Genomic DNA, 17,004 nt, shown 5'->3' on the forward strand with positions numbered 1-17,004 from the left:
TTCTTGGAACTCTATGACAATGGTGGATTACCGGTTGTGACATCATAAAGTGATATAAGAGAGATAGTCTTGGCCCCAAAATCTTAGTAAAGATGGAGGCTGGGAGGGGGGGGGGGAAACACATTGGTTGTGCCCCCAAACAGTACACTGTTTCCTATAGTACACTACTTTTGAGTAGGGAACAGGGTGCCATTTGGAATGAATCTTACCACAAAGGAATACCGGAGAAAAGCATACGCCATGTTGTTATAAACTTTATTTTTTTTAAACACACAAGGAATATAAACTTAACATTTGAATCCCTTTTAAACAGCATAGTACATGTTCATTAATAATATCCAAAAATCCTACAAAAAGTTGGAGTGAAACTACAGAGCACATTGCACAGTATTTTTTAAAGTTATAAAATCATAGAAAAGTTCTGAATATTATACAGGTGCAAAGTAGCAGGAGTTCATGGCAATTCACTGCTCAACATCCCTGATCATGTAAAACTGGGGGCGTTTCACACTGAGAACTCTTCTAAAAAAGGCACCACGGTTGAAGTCTGAACAAGGCATACAGAGAGCCAAGGCCCTCACAGACCAAACCTCCATACAAACACAGTCAAACCCCCATACAAACACAGTCAGAAAGAGTTGTGCTCGTTGTACAAAGAGGCAATCTTGCACAATATAATACATACAATCTTTGGTATCTGCAATACAGTGTATGAGCTGTAAGCCAAAAGCGTGTACGGTCAGCTTTTCAACTATTATTGTCACTCGTTCAGAGCTCCATACAAGGACTTCAAATGTGCCAGAGTCCCTCTTGTTGGACCAAAACCAACATGAACTGGATGAGAAATGAGAGAAAAGAAAGTACTTTTGTTTCCCTCCATCAAATCCATAAAACAACCTTACAAGATTGCGGTTGGACAACTTAAAACCAGGAAACAAAACAAATCCACAAAAACAACCACACACAAAAAAAGCCAACAACTCAGCTAAAGTCAAGACAAGCTGAGGCTGGAGAGAGATCCTTACATGGGCTAAGGTCTGAAACGTGTACAAGCCATCAACTGACTATCCGGGTTCTTGATTCCTCCCTCTGGAAGCTCATTGGAAGGGGTTCGAGGAGTGGGACCTTTGAGCCTGTCCGCCAATGAGCTTAGAGAGGTGTTAAGGAAATTAGGAATCAAGGACAGGAGGGATTAAGATTATCACTTGTACACTTTTCAGCCACAGCGTATAAACACAACTTCGTAAAGTACCTGAAGATCTAGCTTGCTTTTACGTACATAAAAATATATTTGAGATTCTTATCACCAATTCATTTTTGTTTACATAGAAAAATAACTATTCCCTGTGCTGAGAACAAAGACATTTTCCTTTCATTTATTTTGTTCCTGCCACTGTGGCCAGTTACCACTTCATTCAGAGAGACTTGCTAAAGTTACATCAATATAGACTCCGTGACACACAAAAATAGTGAAAATTCAACAACATTATCTAATGCAGCGTTCCCCAACCCTCTAATCAGGCTTCCCCAGACGTTTCACATGGTTTTAACCCTAAAATGGCACACCTGACACCATTAGTCAACTAATGGAATCAGGTGTGCCAGTTTATGGCTAAAACTAAACAATGTGAAACGTCTGAGGGGGGGGGGGGGGCTGATCAAGACAGACAGTCCAGGGTAGTTGAATGGAAGTTCTATGGTCAGCTTCTAGTCTCCATTCGTTGCTATGGAGTAGGTTTTACTCGCTCTTCAGCCTGTCACTCTTCCCGTTGCTCTGGTTGGCCAGTTCCCTCAGCTTCCTCCTCTTCAGGTATCCGGTGCGTTGGGCTCGGTTCATCCTGGCCCCGAAGTAGATGACCAAGTTAATAGGCACCAGGACAGTGGTCAGCCAGCCCTGAAGACAACAGAGGACCAGGTTAATAGCCACCAGGACAGTGGTCAGCCAGCCCAGTGGCAAGAGGTTAGTTAGCACTCAGTGTGGACATACTATACAAAACATTAAGAACACATGCTCTTTCCATGACAGACTGACCAGGTGAATCCGGATGAAAGTTATGATTCCTTATTGATGTCACCTCTTAAATCTTCAAAAATCAGTGTAGATGAAGGGGAGGAGACGGGTTAAAGAAAGATTGTTAAGTCTTGAGACATGGATTGTGTGTGTGCGCCATTCAGAGGGTGAATAGGCAAGAGAAAAATATTGAAGTGTCTTTCAACGGGGTATGGTAGTAGGTGCCAGGCACACCGGTTTGAGTCCAGAACTGCAACGCTGCTGGGTTTTTCACGCTCAGTTTTCCCGTGTGTATCAATAAGGGTCCACCACCCAAAGAACATCCAGCCAACTTGACAACTGTGAGAAGCAGTGGAGTCAACATGGACCAGCATCCCTGTGGAACGCTTTCAACACCTTGTAGAGTCAACATGGACCAGCATCCCTGCGGAACGCTTTCGACACCCAATGAATTGAGACTGTTCTGAGGGCAAAAGGTGGAGGTGCAACTCAATAGAAGGTGTTTAATGTTTAGTACACTCAGTGCATTCGGAAAGTACTCAGACCCCTTGGCTTTTTCCACATTGTTAAGTTACAGCCTTATTCTAAAATGGATTAAATAGTTTCCCACCCCGCAATACCCCACAATGTCACAACTAAAAACGGGTTAGACAATTCTGTAAATGTATAATAAAAATAATTTTAAAAACACATTTACATAAGTATTCAGACACTTTATTCAGTACTTTGTTGAAGCACCTTTGGCAGCAATTACAGCCTTAAGTCTTCTTGGGTAGGACACGACAAGCTTGGCACACCTGTATTTGGGGAGTTTCTCACATTCTTCTCTGCAGATCCTCTCAAGCTCTGTCAGGTTGGATGGGGAGCGACACTGAACAGCTGTTTTCACATCTCTCCAGAGATGTTTGATTGGGTTCAAGTCCGGGCTCTGGCTGGGCCACTCAATGACGTTCAGATACTTGTCCCAAAGCCACTCCTGCGTCGTCTTGACTGTGTGCCATTGTCTTGTTGGAAGGTGACCCTTCATCCCAGTCTGAGGTCCTGAGCGGTCTGGAGCATCAAGGATCTCTGTACTTTTCTCCGGTCATCTTTGCCTCAATCCTGACTAGTCTCCCAGTCCCTGCCGCTGAAAAACATCCCCACAGCATAATGCTGCCACCCCCATGCTTCACCGTAGGGATGGTGCCAGGTTTCCTCCAGATGTGGCACTTGCCATTCAGGCCAAAGAGTTCAATCTTGGTTTCATTAGATAATCTTGTTTCTCATGGTCTGAGAGACCTTTAGGTGCCTTTTGGCAAACTCCAAGCGGGCTGTCATGGCCTTTTATTGAAGAGTGGCTTCTTGGTCACCTCCCTGACCAAGGCCCTTTTCCCCCAATTGCTCAGTTTGTCCGGGCGGCCAGCTCTAGGAAGAGTCTTGGTGGTTCCAAACTTCTTCCATTTAAGAATGGAGGCCACTGTGTTCTTGGGGACCTTCAATGCTGCAGATATATTTTGAAACCCTTCCTCAGATCTGTGCTTCAAAACAATCCTGTCTTGGAGCTCGATGGACAACTCCTTTGACCTCATAGCCTGGTTTTTGCTTTGACATGCACTGTCAACTGTGGGACCTTAACATAGACAGGTGTGTGCCTTTCCAAATCATGTCCAATCAATTGAATTTACCACAGGCGGACTCCAATAAAGTTGTAGAAACATCTCAAGGATGATCAATGAAAACAGGATGCACCTGAGCTCAATTTAAAGTCTCATAGCAAAGGGTCGGAATACTTCACGAATGCACTGTACACAGAGGGTGCATTCATTATTCAGTGACGTGAAGCAAAATACAACATGACAAACAGAAGAAAACGTACAGAAACTGGGAAGGACTACCTCGACTTGTCCAAAACGAAACGTACATTTTAAGGGAGATTTGGGGGGGGGGGGGGGGGGGGTCCGTACCATTACAGCGTGGGGGAAGTAGCCGTTGGTCTGGCCCTGCAGTCCGATGGTGTTCAGCTCAGCGGCCACATAGCGCTCAGGGGTGGGCTTGTCCAGGGTGGGCTTCTTGATACGGGTCATCTTGGTGGCCACAAAGAAGGGCAGTACACTCTAGAAAACAAAATATGCAAGAGAGAGAGAAAGTTTAGCTGAAAATTAAACAATGTATATACAGCAACAGTATCCACGTTAAAAACACGACTTGAGACCTGTTGAGTTAGTGTTTCCCAATCTGGGACCTGGGAACCCAAAGGGGTACACATTTAGAATAGTTGAATCAAGTGTATGAGTGCTAAGGCAAAAACAAAACAAACGTTGGGTCCTCAGGACCAGGATTAGATTGAGTTTTGTGGAACTGCAGGGCTGCACGGTGTAGCCATAGCTAGCTTTGTGGAACTGTACGGTGTATCCATAGCTAGCTTTGTGGAACTGTACGGTATATCCATAGCTAGCTTTGTGGAACTGTACGGTATATCCATAGCTAGCTTTGTGGAACTGTAAGGTGTAGCCATAGCTAGCTTTGTGGAACTGTACGGTGTAGCCATAGCTAGCTTTGTAGAACTGTACGGTGTATCCATAGCTAGCTTTGTGGAACTGTACGGTGTAGCCATAGCTAGCTTTGTGGAACTGTAAGGTGTAGCCATAGCTAGCTTTGTGGAACTGTAAGGTGTACCCATAGCTAGCTTTGTGGAACTGTAAGGTGTAGCCATAGCTAGCTTTGTGGAACTGTAAGGTGTAGCCTGTCGTGGAAATTTCCTCTATTTACCAAATCATGAGAGCAAACCACACACAAGTCAGAGTTAGTTATCACAAAGTCCATCTTTAATTATATGAGCTCTATCACAACCCTGTGACTCTCAGATCAATTCAGTGTCTATCAATGAATTCTCTGAGAGTCCCTTACACATTGCAACTGAGATCCTTTATAGCAAAGAGACACATAGCCAGACAGCATAGGCATAATTCATCGTTCAGCTTTGTCTCCTAAACTATGTTATTTTCTCAAACTCAGAACCATAAACCAATCCTCCATATCAACAGCCATATATCAAATCCATCCTATCTTGACAAGATCAGAGACACATTGACTGGCACACAGACATTGTGGAGCCAAGAGATACACGCTTGACGTCTCCCCTCTCTCCGGCCCAAGCAACTTAGTCTTGACATAGAACAGATACTGCAACCCCGCCACAGTATTATACAAACACATTCTGATGAGAAGTAACTTACAAACATATGATGAATATAAAACATCTTACCTATGTTACCAACTAATTCTGATTATTCTCCAACAAGCCATCGCTAGCTTTGTAGAACTGTAAGGTGTAGCCATAGCTAGCTTTGTGGAACTGACGGAGAATAAGTCCTACGGAAATAAGTAGCGAACAGGGTCATGTTTTGTATGCAAACGTTGTAGAACGTGGTGCAAACGTTGCCGATAGAAATTCCATGAATAGAGCTGATCCCTGATCCTATTCTACCTGCTAGAGAGGCATGTTTGCTTTACATAACACAATTGTACCTGAACGTTGCCCAACGTGGTGTCCTGCTGAAAGTGGCCCAGGTAAACAGGAAGAGTTCCTACCTGGACAATGATTCCCTTGGCCTTGTACTCCTCCTGAAGTCCACGAGAGAAGAAGTCCACAAAAGCCTAAAGGTACCAAGAGATATTATCATCATCATCATCATCATCATCATCATCATCTCAATTAGGATGTGACAAAATACATTTTAAAAAAAATAATACTTCAAATCAGTTAATGAACAGGTCCACTTACCAACCAAGAATTCACAAAATGGGACAAACACCCAATTGAGACTCTACATTCTGCAAAAAAACATATGTTTCCCCATGCCAATAAATCCCTTTGAATATGAGAGAGAGCGCCCCCTACTGAACTACAGCTGGAGAACCTAAAAGGTTTCGCTATATGTAACAAATCCTACTATGGAACAATTTATAAACACGTGTTGTATCTGTCGGTCTGCGGGTGGTGCAGGTCTGTATATAGAGGTCTATGAGTGGCCCTTGCCTTGGAAGAGGAGTATACAGTGAGGAGTGGGAAAGGGTACATGCCACTAGCAGAGGAGATGTTGAGGACCACACCTTTGGACCTGAAACACACAAAACAAAAAAAGGGGATGAGAGGACTTTCCTCTTGTTCTGCTATGGCGCGCTGGAAGGTGCCGTGGTCTGTTTTGTCAGAGTACAAGCAGACTAGTTCCACTGTAAACTGCCACACACAGTAATCAAAGTCACTGTGTGGGTTGCCATGGCAGTCGCTTGCTGACGTAGTTTGTGCCCCTGTTGCTGCAGTGATGTAGTGAAAATGGGGTTGGTTGGCCCCTCACCTTTCCATTGGCCCAGAGATCCCATGTGATTCGTCCGAGCCAATCCGAGGGCGCATTTGTGCGAATTGAAAAACAGCTGGTCAGAATGGGGAACAAAGAAAGAGGGCTAGAAAGAAGGAGGGGAGGCGCAGCTGGGTGGTGGGGGAGCTGGGAGAAGGGGAAGGCGCAGCTGGGTGGTGGGGGAGCTGGGAGAAGGGGAAGGCGTAGCCGCAGCTGGGAGAAGGAGCTGTGTTTTAGTGTATCCTCTGGATAACACCCTTGGTCTCCTGTTCTAAACATATCAAGCCTGTCTTCATATCATGGTCCTTCTAATAGAGCACATTTAGGCTTTTCTGATGTAGGTTCCAGCATTGGAATAGCCTGAGTGCCACAGCCCGTTTCTGCCCTCTTGCAAACTCTTTATGGATTTAGAGTGACAAGGAGTGGAATGATCGCTCAGACTAGTACTCACACCAGCATTAGAGGGAGGTGGGTGAAAAAAAAAATCAACCACTCAGGTTGACAAAGGATTTTATTTAGAATTTATAGTTTTATGGTGAAGCACCGCATTGTCATGACAAGAATTTGACTGAGACGTAAAACCCCATAAAGAACTGCCTCAGACTACCTAGTTTGGCACTAAGGCAAATTAGAACTGAATGTACGTTTCTTTATGAAATGTGGCAACAGCACTTCTGAAAAAGGAAACCAACTCACCTCTGAACCATTCTGGGCAGGACAAGACGGGTCATCTGAAGAGGCAAAGGTCAACTCCTGAGCAACAGGTCAACGATCTGACAGAACAGGTCAGGAATCAGTGGCTGCAGCATATACAGTACCATATCAATAAAACACGTGGGACACTACAGATCACACGTTATGCAAATTTCCAGACCAAATTGATTGGACAAGAAAGTTGTCTCAAAAAAAAACAAATACCGTCATTTAAAGTTATACAGGACCAGCGATGAACTTTAGATCCCACTACAGATTTACCCCAGTGGCATTATGGGAGATGTATGGCACACTGGTACATTTCAGCCACGTGAGAAGCAGGGCGAGAGAGAAAGAGAGAAGGGTAAGAAAAAAGGGTAAGAAGGGTAAGAAAGGGTAGTCTATGGGTGAACAATGACAGTTCTGTAGTTCACCGATGCTCTGGGAACCTGCAGGAGGCACAGCAGCAACAGTGAAGGAGGAGAGGAAAGAATGGGTGGGTGAAGAGGAAGAGAAAGATGGACGCCCGTCTACATGCCGTCTGTGCCAGTGATACCAGCGTGTCGTCAAGACGTCGTCTTACCACTGAAAACCCTGAACTTTGCCTCAGAGACAGAGTGCACAGCGTCACTGATAAAATATATACTAGATGATAAATCTATGGTATACATATACACTCAGAACTGCTCCAGAAACGAGAGAACTCTTACCTGGCAAACAGAGGTCATGTTGACATTGATCATGTTGGTGATGAACTAGAATGTAGAAGAAAAACATTAGTTTAAGTGTAAAAACTCCTCTCAAACTTTAATAATTTCAAACAGTTTTCAAAGTGGTTCTGAAGAGCCAAAACAGGTCCCAGTTGTGTACTACGTCATTAACTATGCGTTACCAATTTTGCAAATAGTGTGATATGTTACGAATTTGTTGTGCTTAAGATCCCAGATTGCATCTTTAAATCATTCCGAATGCAAACAGTCTTAGTTTATTTTCTACAGCTAAAGTAACGCTAGGAACCTTCTGGAACTCAACTGGTTTCAAAAGGTGTCAGTCCCCCTGAAGTAACTGATGGTGAGCCCATGCTTCACTCACAATTTAATTTTTTTTTTTATTATTATTATTATTTTTTATAAATACTCACGTTGTCCAGGTCAGGAATATGCAGGAAGTACTCAGGGTAGGGATAGGAGATTCCAACATTGTTCACTGTTGAATAATTGTTTTTATTTAAAAGCAGACGAGACCATAGTTATTGGCAATAAATAAATTTAAAACTGCCGCTGTTACACTTGAAAGCCACCAGGGGGCAGCAGGACCTTATGAGAGCAAGGTGTTCATAAAAAGTGCACACAACCACACCTTAAACTGGAAGAGCAAGCCAAGCAGCACATGTACTTATGGGCTCTGACACAAAGAACAATGGTCTTGTCTGAATGTGACAGTCACACAGCAAGAATGTGGACTGACGGAGAGTGACATCTGAAAACTAATCAACTCTGTAGGTACATCTTAAGGCATACTAGTAGGTGGTTCATTCTGAATGACCACACTGAGAATAGAGTAACACTTCTACTGTTTTAGATTTTTAGGGTCACAACTCCAGGACTGACTGCATCTTATTTTCTAAGGACACATGGTTAGCAGATGTTAATGGTCACATACACATGGTGAGCAGATGTTAATGGTCACATACACATGGTTAGCAGATGTTAATGGTCACATACACATGGTGAGCAGATGTTAATGGTCACATACACATGGTGAGCAGATGTTAATGGTCACATACACATGGTGAGCAGATGTTAATGGTCACATACACATGGTGAGCAGATGTTAATGGTCACATACACATGGTAAGCAGATGTTAATGGTCACATACACATGGTGAGCAAATGTTAATGCAAGTGTAGCGAAATGCTTGTGCTTCTAGTTCCCGACAATGCAGTAATAACCAATGAGTAATCTAACCTAACAATTCCAAAACTACTACCTTATACACACAAGTGTAAAGGGATAAAGAATATGTACATAAAGATATATGAATGAGTGATGGTACAGAACGGCATAGGCAAGATGCAGTAGATGTGTCGAGTACAGTATATACATATGAGATGAGTAATGTAGGGTATGTAAACATTATATTAAGTAGCATTAAGTAGCCGACAGTCCGTGGACCAACGGCTCGACAGTCCAGGGACCAGCGGCTCGACAGTCCAGGGACCAGCGGCTCGACAGTCCAGGGACCAGCGGCTCGACAGTCCAGGGACCAGCGGCATGTGTTGTTAAACAAGTGTAAACATGCATGCCACCATAGTATCAGTATGTGCTGCTGGGAAATGTTTTTAATTTTTTTTAAACTGACACGTTTACCTCGGTACAACAAAATGTGCAATGTCAAAAGTGTGTGCGCGCGAGTCGTTTATCGGTGTAGATTATGAGACCGATGTCAGTATGTGGTTTGTGAGGATGTTTTGTGAAACAGATGAGAACGTGGTGTGTTGAAGTTGTGGTACACAGAGCGAGGAACACCTACCCAACACTCCGATCTCCAGGCCTGCCAGTCCAGCTTCGATCTTGGGGTAGATATCCGACAGACCAAAGTCCACAGCGATGGTCTTGGTCTCCACCTTGTATTGCTCCTCTGTAAACAGTTGATGTTAACGGTGGGACATTAATACAATACTCCATTAATGATGAGCAGTACATATTGGAGGAGAGATTTATATGGTTGTCTGACTGTGTTTCAATGCTTTCCTTATCAGTTATAGTTTTAGTGCAGACAGGAGGCACCAAAGCTAACTTTGCGTTCTAATGTTATGTAGAGACAACCTGAAAAAAAAAAAAACACGCCCATCAAGTAGTCTCCACTTCCTATGGCCTACATACTCACACATTCATACGTTATCATCAGTCAGCCCATTCACTGACTGCACTAAGCACGTTCCATGTCCCATCCAACAGGAGATCGATCCCTCTTTCAACAACAAAAATTCCACAGATTTTTTTTTATTTATCATCAGTATGAAAATACACAACTTTACCGACTCAAACAGGAGTGGGCGATGTATACAAACCCCCCAAAAAAACGTTAAAAAACCCCCCTCCTTTCCCTCTTCTCCTTTAACACTCGCCGCAATTAGATTGTAGAATACTCATTTGTCTAATGTGCGCCCCGGTAAGATACGAGAGAAGAATTCAGGGGGATGTGCCAATCACAGAGAGGGATATTTCTGAACACAGCCAGGAGTCACCACTGCTGGATTAAGGGGTGACATTTTAGTACAAGCCTTGGACAGATACCCATACATGACCAAAAGTATGTGGACACGTGCTCGTCAAACATCTCATTCAAAAATCATGGGCATTAATATGGAGTTGGTCCCTCCTTTGCTGCTGTAACAGCCTCCATTCTTCTGGGAAGGTGTTCCACTAGATGTTGGAATATTGCTGCGGGGACTCGTTTCCACTTCAGTCACAAGAGCATTAGTGAGGTCGAGCACTGATGTTGGGCGATTAGGCCTGGCTTGCAGGCGGCGTTCCAATTCATCCCAAAGGTGTTCGATGGGGTTGAGGTCAGAGCTCTGTGCAGGCCAGTCAAGTTCTTCCACACCGATCGACAAACCATTTCTGTATGGACCTTGCTTTGTGCAGAGGCATTGTCATGATTGTAACTGGAAAGGGCCGTCTAGAATGTCATTGTATGCTGTAGCGTTAAGATTTCCCTTCACTGGAACTAAGGTGCCCGAACGATGGAAAAACAGCCGCAGACCATTGTTCCTCCTCCACCAAACTTTACAGTTGGCACTATGCAGTCGGGAAGGTAGTGTTCTCCTGGCATCCGCTAAACCCAGATTAGTCAGTCGGAATGCAAGATGGTGAAGTGTGATTCATTAATCCAGAGAATGCGTTTCCACTGATCCAGAGTCCAACGGCGGCGAGCTTTACACCAATTCCGCTTGGCATTGCACATGGTGATCTTAGGCTTTTGTGCGGTTGCTCAGCCATGGAAACCCATTTCATGAATCACCCGACGAACAATTATTGTGCCAATGTGGCTTCGAGGCAGTTTGGAACTCGGTAGTGAGTGTTGTAACGGAGGAGACTATTTTCTTTACGCGCTACAGCACTCACCGGTGACGTTTGGTAAGCTTGTTTGATCTATCACTTAGCAGGCTGAGCTGTTGTTGCTCCTAGACATTCTCACTTCACAATAACAGCACTTACAGTTGACCGGGGAAGATCTAGCAGGGCATCCTGATGGTGCCATGTTGAAAGTCACTGAACTCTTCAGTACGGGCCATTCCACTGCCGATGGTTGTGTATGGTGATTACATGGCTGTGTGCTCGATTCTATACATCTGTCAGCGATGGGTGTGGCTGAAACAGCTGAATCCACTCATTTGAAAGGGCGTCCACATACTTTTGGACACGTGGTGTACAACGCAGGCCTGCCCACGCAGACATCTTCATCTTCCCACACACCGTGCCCTCAACCTGACAGCTTTCCATGACAATCTGAAGGGATTCCAGGCTTCCACCTGAAGGGATTCCAGGCTTCCACCTGAAGGGATTCCAGGCGTCCACAGACAGGAGTGTGTATCCCCATGTTATATACAGTTCCTGTAATGATGTACAGGCTAGCCTTTAGTAAAGGCTGGGGAATCTTTTTAAACTGGCCCCCCATCTTACATGTCAGCAGACCTGGTGCACACACACACACACACTATACTCCAAATCAAATGTTCTTGGTTACATACACATGGTTAGCAGATGTTAATGCAAATATAGTGAAATGCTTGTGCTTCTAGTTCAGACAGTGCAGTAATATTTAACAATCACACACACCTAAAGGGATGGAATAAGAATATGTACATAAAATATATGGATGACCAAGCGACATAGGCAAGATGCAGGAGATGGTAAAATACAGTATTTACACATCTACATATATACACATGAGATGAGTAATGCAAGATATGTAAACATTATTAAAGTGACGTTATTAAAGTGAATATAGTGATCCACCCATTAGCATTGGGATGACTGCCAGACAGTCAGAAAGAGGTACACACACACACACACACACACTTACCAAGCTGCCTGGCAACGTCATCCAGCTTGTCCTGGGAGCGACTGATGAGCATCATGGCAAACCCTTTTCCAGCAAGCTGAGAAGGAGGGGCGAGAAGACGAGGTATACCTGAACACCACCACTCCAGTATACCTGAACACCGTCACACCAGTTACTGAACACCGCCACACCAGTTACCGAACACCGCCACACCAGTTACTGAACACCGCCACTCCAGTTACTGAACACCGCCACTCCAGTTACTGAACACCGCCACTCCAGTTACTGAACACCGCCACTCCAGTTACTGAACACCGCCACTCCAGTTACTGAACACCGCCACTCCAGTTACTGAACACCGCCACTCCAGTTACTGAACACCGCCACTCCAGTTACTGAACACCGCCACTCCAGTTACTGAACACCGCCACTCCAGTTACTGAACACCGCCACTCCAGTTACTGAACACCGCCACTCCAGTTACTGAACACCGCCACACCAGTTACTGAACACCGCCACACCAGTTACTGAACACCGCCACACCAGTTACTGAACACCGCCACACCAGTTACTGAACACCGCCACACCAGTTACTGAACACCGCCACACCAGTTACTGAACACCGCCACACCAGTTACTGAACACCGCCACACCAGTTACTGAACACCGCCACACCAGTTACTGAACACCGCCACACCAGTTACTGAACACCGCCACACCAGTTACTGAACACCGCCACACCAGTTACTGAACACCACCACTCCAGTTACTGAACACCACCACTCCAGTTACTGAACACCACCACTCCAGTTACTGAACACCACCACTCCAGTTACTGAACACCACCACTCCAGTTACTGAAGACCATACTGAACTTGAATGGGAGACTCAATAGGAATCAAGCTACACTGTTGCACGGGCCAACTACTACGTCTTGACTGGGAGAGAGAGACCTGTAGCACGGGCCAACCAACTACCACGTCTTGACTGGGAGAGAGAGAGCGGTTGCACGGGCCAACCAACTACCACGTCTTGACTGGGAGAGAGAGAGTGGTTGCACGGGCCGACCAACTACCACGTCTTGACTGGGAGAGAGAGACCTGTAGCACGGGCCGACTAACTACCACGTCTTGACTGGGAGAGAGAGAGCGGTTGCACGGGCCAACCAACTACCACGTCTTGACTGGGAGAGAGACCTGTAGCACGGGCCGACCAACTACCACGTCTTGACTAGGAGAGAGAGAGCGGTTGCACGGGCCGACCAACTACTACATCTTGACTGGGAGAGAGACCTGTAGCACGGGCCGACCAACTACCACGTCTTGACTGGGAGAGAGACCTGTAGCATGGGACGACCAACTACCACGTCTTGACTGGGAGAGAGACTTGTAGCATGGGACGACCAACTACTACATCTTGACTGGGAGAGAGACCTGTAGCACCGGCCGACCAACTACCACATCTTCACTGGGAGAGAGACCTGTAGCATGGGCCGACCAACTACTATGTCTGGGCTTTTACTACTACTCTAAAACACATGGCCCAATGACAAGGGTTCTCCAACTCAACACGGAACTCTGTGTGTGTGAGGAACTGAGTAGAAGCCTGGGAACCACTGCTCTTGTGTGTTTTTCTATGGAGGAAATGAAATAATGGGCCCATGCAGGAAACTCACCTTCTCTGCATAGACTTTCCCGATTCCGTCTGTGGCTCCCGTCACAACTGGAGATAAAAAAAGAGAAAATGGGGAGGAGAGGTCAGTACAGAGAGGTCAGTACAGAGAGGTCAGTACAGAGAGGTCAGTACAGAGAGGTCGGTACAGAGAGGTCGGTACAGAGAGGTCGGTACAGAGAGGTCGGTACAGAGAGGCCGGTACAGAGAGGCCGGTACAGAGAGGCCGGTACAGAGAGGCCGGTACAGGTTCTCATAACATTTCAGCCTGGTGCCAAATCACTATACACCACACTTCAAACTGTATGGACTGCTAACATATAGTGGGGAATATATGACATAACCAATATATTGGGGGTCTAACATACTGAACAAAAATCAACACCACATGCAACTATTGCTACGATTTTACTGACTTAAAGGTCATATAATGATATCGGTCAAATGAACTGAATTAGTTAGGTCCTAATCTATGGATTTCACAAGACTGGGCAGGGGTGCAGCCTGGGAGGGCATAGGCCCACCCACTGGGGAGCCAGACCCAACCAGTCAGAGGTTTTCCCCACAAAAGGGCTTTATTACAGACAGAAATACGCCTCAGTTTCATCAGCCGTCCAGGTGGCTGGTCTCAGATGACCCCGTAGGTGAAGAAGCCGGATGTGGAGGTCCTGGGCTGGCATGGTTACATGTGGTCTGTGGTTGTGAGGCTGGTTGGACATACTACCAAATTCTCAAATTGTGTTGGAGGCGGCTTATGGCAGAGAAATGAACATTCAATTCTCTGGCAACCGCTCTGGTGGACATTCCTGCAGTCAGCATGCCAATTGCACACTCCCTTAAAAAGTTGAGACATCGGTGGCATTGTGTTGTGCAACAAAACTGCACATTAGTGGCCTTATTGTCTCCAGCACAACATTACCTGGGTAATGATCATGCTGTTTAATCAGCTTCTTGATATGCCACACCTGTTAGGTGGATGGATTATCTTGGCAAAGGAGAAATACTCACTAACAGGGATGTAAGCAAATTTGTGCACAACATTTTAGAGAAATAAGCATATGGAAAATGTCTGAAATCTTTTATTTCAGCTCATGAAACATGTGACCAACATGTTATATTTGTGTTCAGTATACATTAACATGAAGTGTCCTCATGCAATTCCTGTCAAGGCTTTCAAAAGAAACTCATTGCAGAGAAAATTCCTTTATCTTAGCTAAATTGTGACGCCATAATTTCTGGTCAGACTGCTTTTCGGATGATCAAAACAGCAACAGTGGAGCAACAGAGTTTCCACAGCACTGGAGCCTTCACAGCACTGGAGCCTTCACAGCACTGGAGCCTTCACAGCACTGGAGCCTTCACAGGTGACTGGATGGCAATCGGTTCAAATAGAACATCTGTGTCAACAGCAAATCAGTCAAGGAGACACACCCAACAACGTTATTAATCCACATGACAACGCACAAACGTGGAACTGAAAGAAAATAAACTAGTATAAATTCTACAACGTTATCAATAAGCTACGCTGACTCATTATAAAACGAGGCCTCTTGACAAATGGTCTTTACAGTTGGCTGAAGAGAAAGGTCTATTAAACAAGGCCTCTTGACAAATGGTCTTTACAGTTGGCTGAAGAGAAAGGTCTATTAAACAAGGCCTCTTGACAAATGGTCTTTACAGTTGGCTGAAGAGAAAGGTCTATTAAACAAGGCCTCTTGACAAATGGTCTTTACAGTTGGCTGAAGAGAAAGGTCTATTAAACAAGGCCTCTTGACAAATGGTCTTTACAGTTGGCTGAAGAGAAAGGTATATTAAACAAGGCCTCTTGACAAATGGTCTTTACAGTTGGCTGAAGAGAAAGGTCTATTAAACAAGGCCTCTTGACAAATGGTCTTTACAGTTGGCTGAAGAGAAAGGTCTATTAAACAAGGCCTCTTGACAAATGATCTTTACAGTTGGCTGAAGAGAAAGGTCTATTAAATGAGTGGTTATAACAAAGACTAAAGACAGCGGAGCCCAAGCAGGATAGATGGATGTACAAGGAGTCCGGACTGATGTTCTAGTGACATTCTCTGCTCTCCTTGTCAGGAGGGAGCACTGCTATTTTTAGACAGCTTCTGCCCTTCACCCCCTAGTCCCTGCCTGACTGATCAACACACACACACCTCTCGCTACCCAAAGCCATCAGATGCAGGATGTTCAGGGTGGGAAGTGGGTACCAATGCTTACCATCACCCCACCCCAAAACCATCATGCACCATGAGTAGCACTGTAGCAGAGGAACCAACCCACAGATGATGAAAGATTCATGCAGGCAGTAGCCATTATTATCTAGCACCAAGCTGGAGGGGGGGGGGGGGGGTTGATGACGAACAAGAAGCACAAGAGGGAGGGAGAGCAGGGATCCTAGGGGTGGCTAAAAATAGAAAGAGAGCAGAATAATGAGAAGAGGGGGAGGGAAAGTGAACAAAAAAGGAGGGAGAGCGCAGCACAGAGTGAAAAGAGAAGCAGAGTCCCTGGCCATCTTAAGAATTAAAACACTCCTGGGCAGAAAAGCATCAATGGGCAACTTGACTGCATCACATCAGGTTGACAAAAAAGTCTGAGGGATGGAGAGGAGGAGGGTATTCACAAGATGGAGAGGAGGAGGGTATTCACAAGATGGAGAGGAGGAGGGTATTCACAAGATGGAGAGGAGGAGGGTATTCACAAGATGGAGAGGAGGAGGGTATTCACAAAATGGAGAGGAGGAGGGTATTCACAAGATGGAGAGGAGGAGGGTATTCACAAGATGGAGAGGAGGAGGGTATTCACAAGATGGAGAGGAGGAGGGTATTCACAAGATGGAGAGGAGGAGGGTATTCACAAGATGGAGTTAGAGAAAGAAACACTATGTTAACAGATCAGTCCATCCCTCTACAGGAAAAACAGACAGAGTGAGAGACAGAGAGAATTCAGGGCTCCCTGAAATGATGCAACGTATATTGATCCCATGTCTCAACGCATAGGGTGCAAAGCAGTGTGTGTGGAATTATGTTACATTTCAGATGTACTTTTATCACCTAAAATGGTGGACCGCGTTTGACCCGGGTCCAATAGAGTAGCAACTGCTAACGACTGCAACAAATACAAACTGGACAGTTTAATTTCAATCTCTTCCTTCAAAGACGCAAATCATGGAAACTCTTACTGTGGCTGCTTTGTGTGATGTATTGTTCTCT

The 17,004-nt window shown here is 45.2% G+C and overlaps 1 protein-coding gene across 4 annotated transcripts in view; it reads right to left on the reverse strand.

Annotated features, from left to right (window-relative positions):
* Window positions 1-238: 238 nt before the first annotated feature.
* Window positions 239-17,004, reverse strand: part of LOC110521254 (very-long-chain 3-oxoacyl-CoA reductase-A) — a 34,292-nt gene continuing 17,526 nt past the window's right edge. The window contains exons 2-11 of one of the 4 annotated variants that reach the window (XR_016495087.1): window positions 13,788-13,834; window positions 12,134-12,209; window positions 9,575-9,682; window positions 8,183-8,247; window positions 7,752-7,796; window positions 7,045-7,121; window positions 6,030-6,111; window positions 5,582-5,647; window positions 3,955-4,104; window positions 239-1,894 (exon numbers count right to left, since the gene is read on the reverse strand). Coding sequence is in view for 1 of the 4 variants with exons in the window: in XM_021598702.3 (XP_021454377.1) it covers window positions 1,739-1,894; window positions 3,955-4,104; window positions 5,582-5,647; window positions 6,030-6,111; window positions 7,045-7,079; window positions 7,752-7,796; window positions 8,183-8,247; window positions 9,575-9,682; window positions 12,134-12,209; window positions 13,788-13,834 (830 nt within the window). In the remaining 3 variants the exon portion in view is untranslated. Of the gene's footprint in view, window positions 1,895-3,954; window positions 4,105-5,581; window positions 5,648-5,997; window positions 6,112-7,044; window positions 7,149-7,751; window positions 7,797-8,182; window positions 8,248-9,574; window positions 9,683-12,133; window positions 12,210-13,787; window positions 13,835-17,004 lie in introns of those variants that run through there. The other 3 variants (XR_016495085.1, XM_021598702.3, XR_016495086.1) reach the window with 3 other exon arrangements.

Source organism: Oncorhynchus mykiss, chromosome 4, assembly GCF_057628025.1.
Source record: "Oncorhynchus mykiss isolate SJ-2025 chromosome 4, ASM5762802v1, whole genome shotgun sequence".
NCBI classification, from domain to species: domain Eukaryota; kingdom Metazoa; phylum Chordata; class Actinopteri; order Salmoniformes; family Salmonidae; genus Oncorhynchus; species Oncorhynchus mykiss.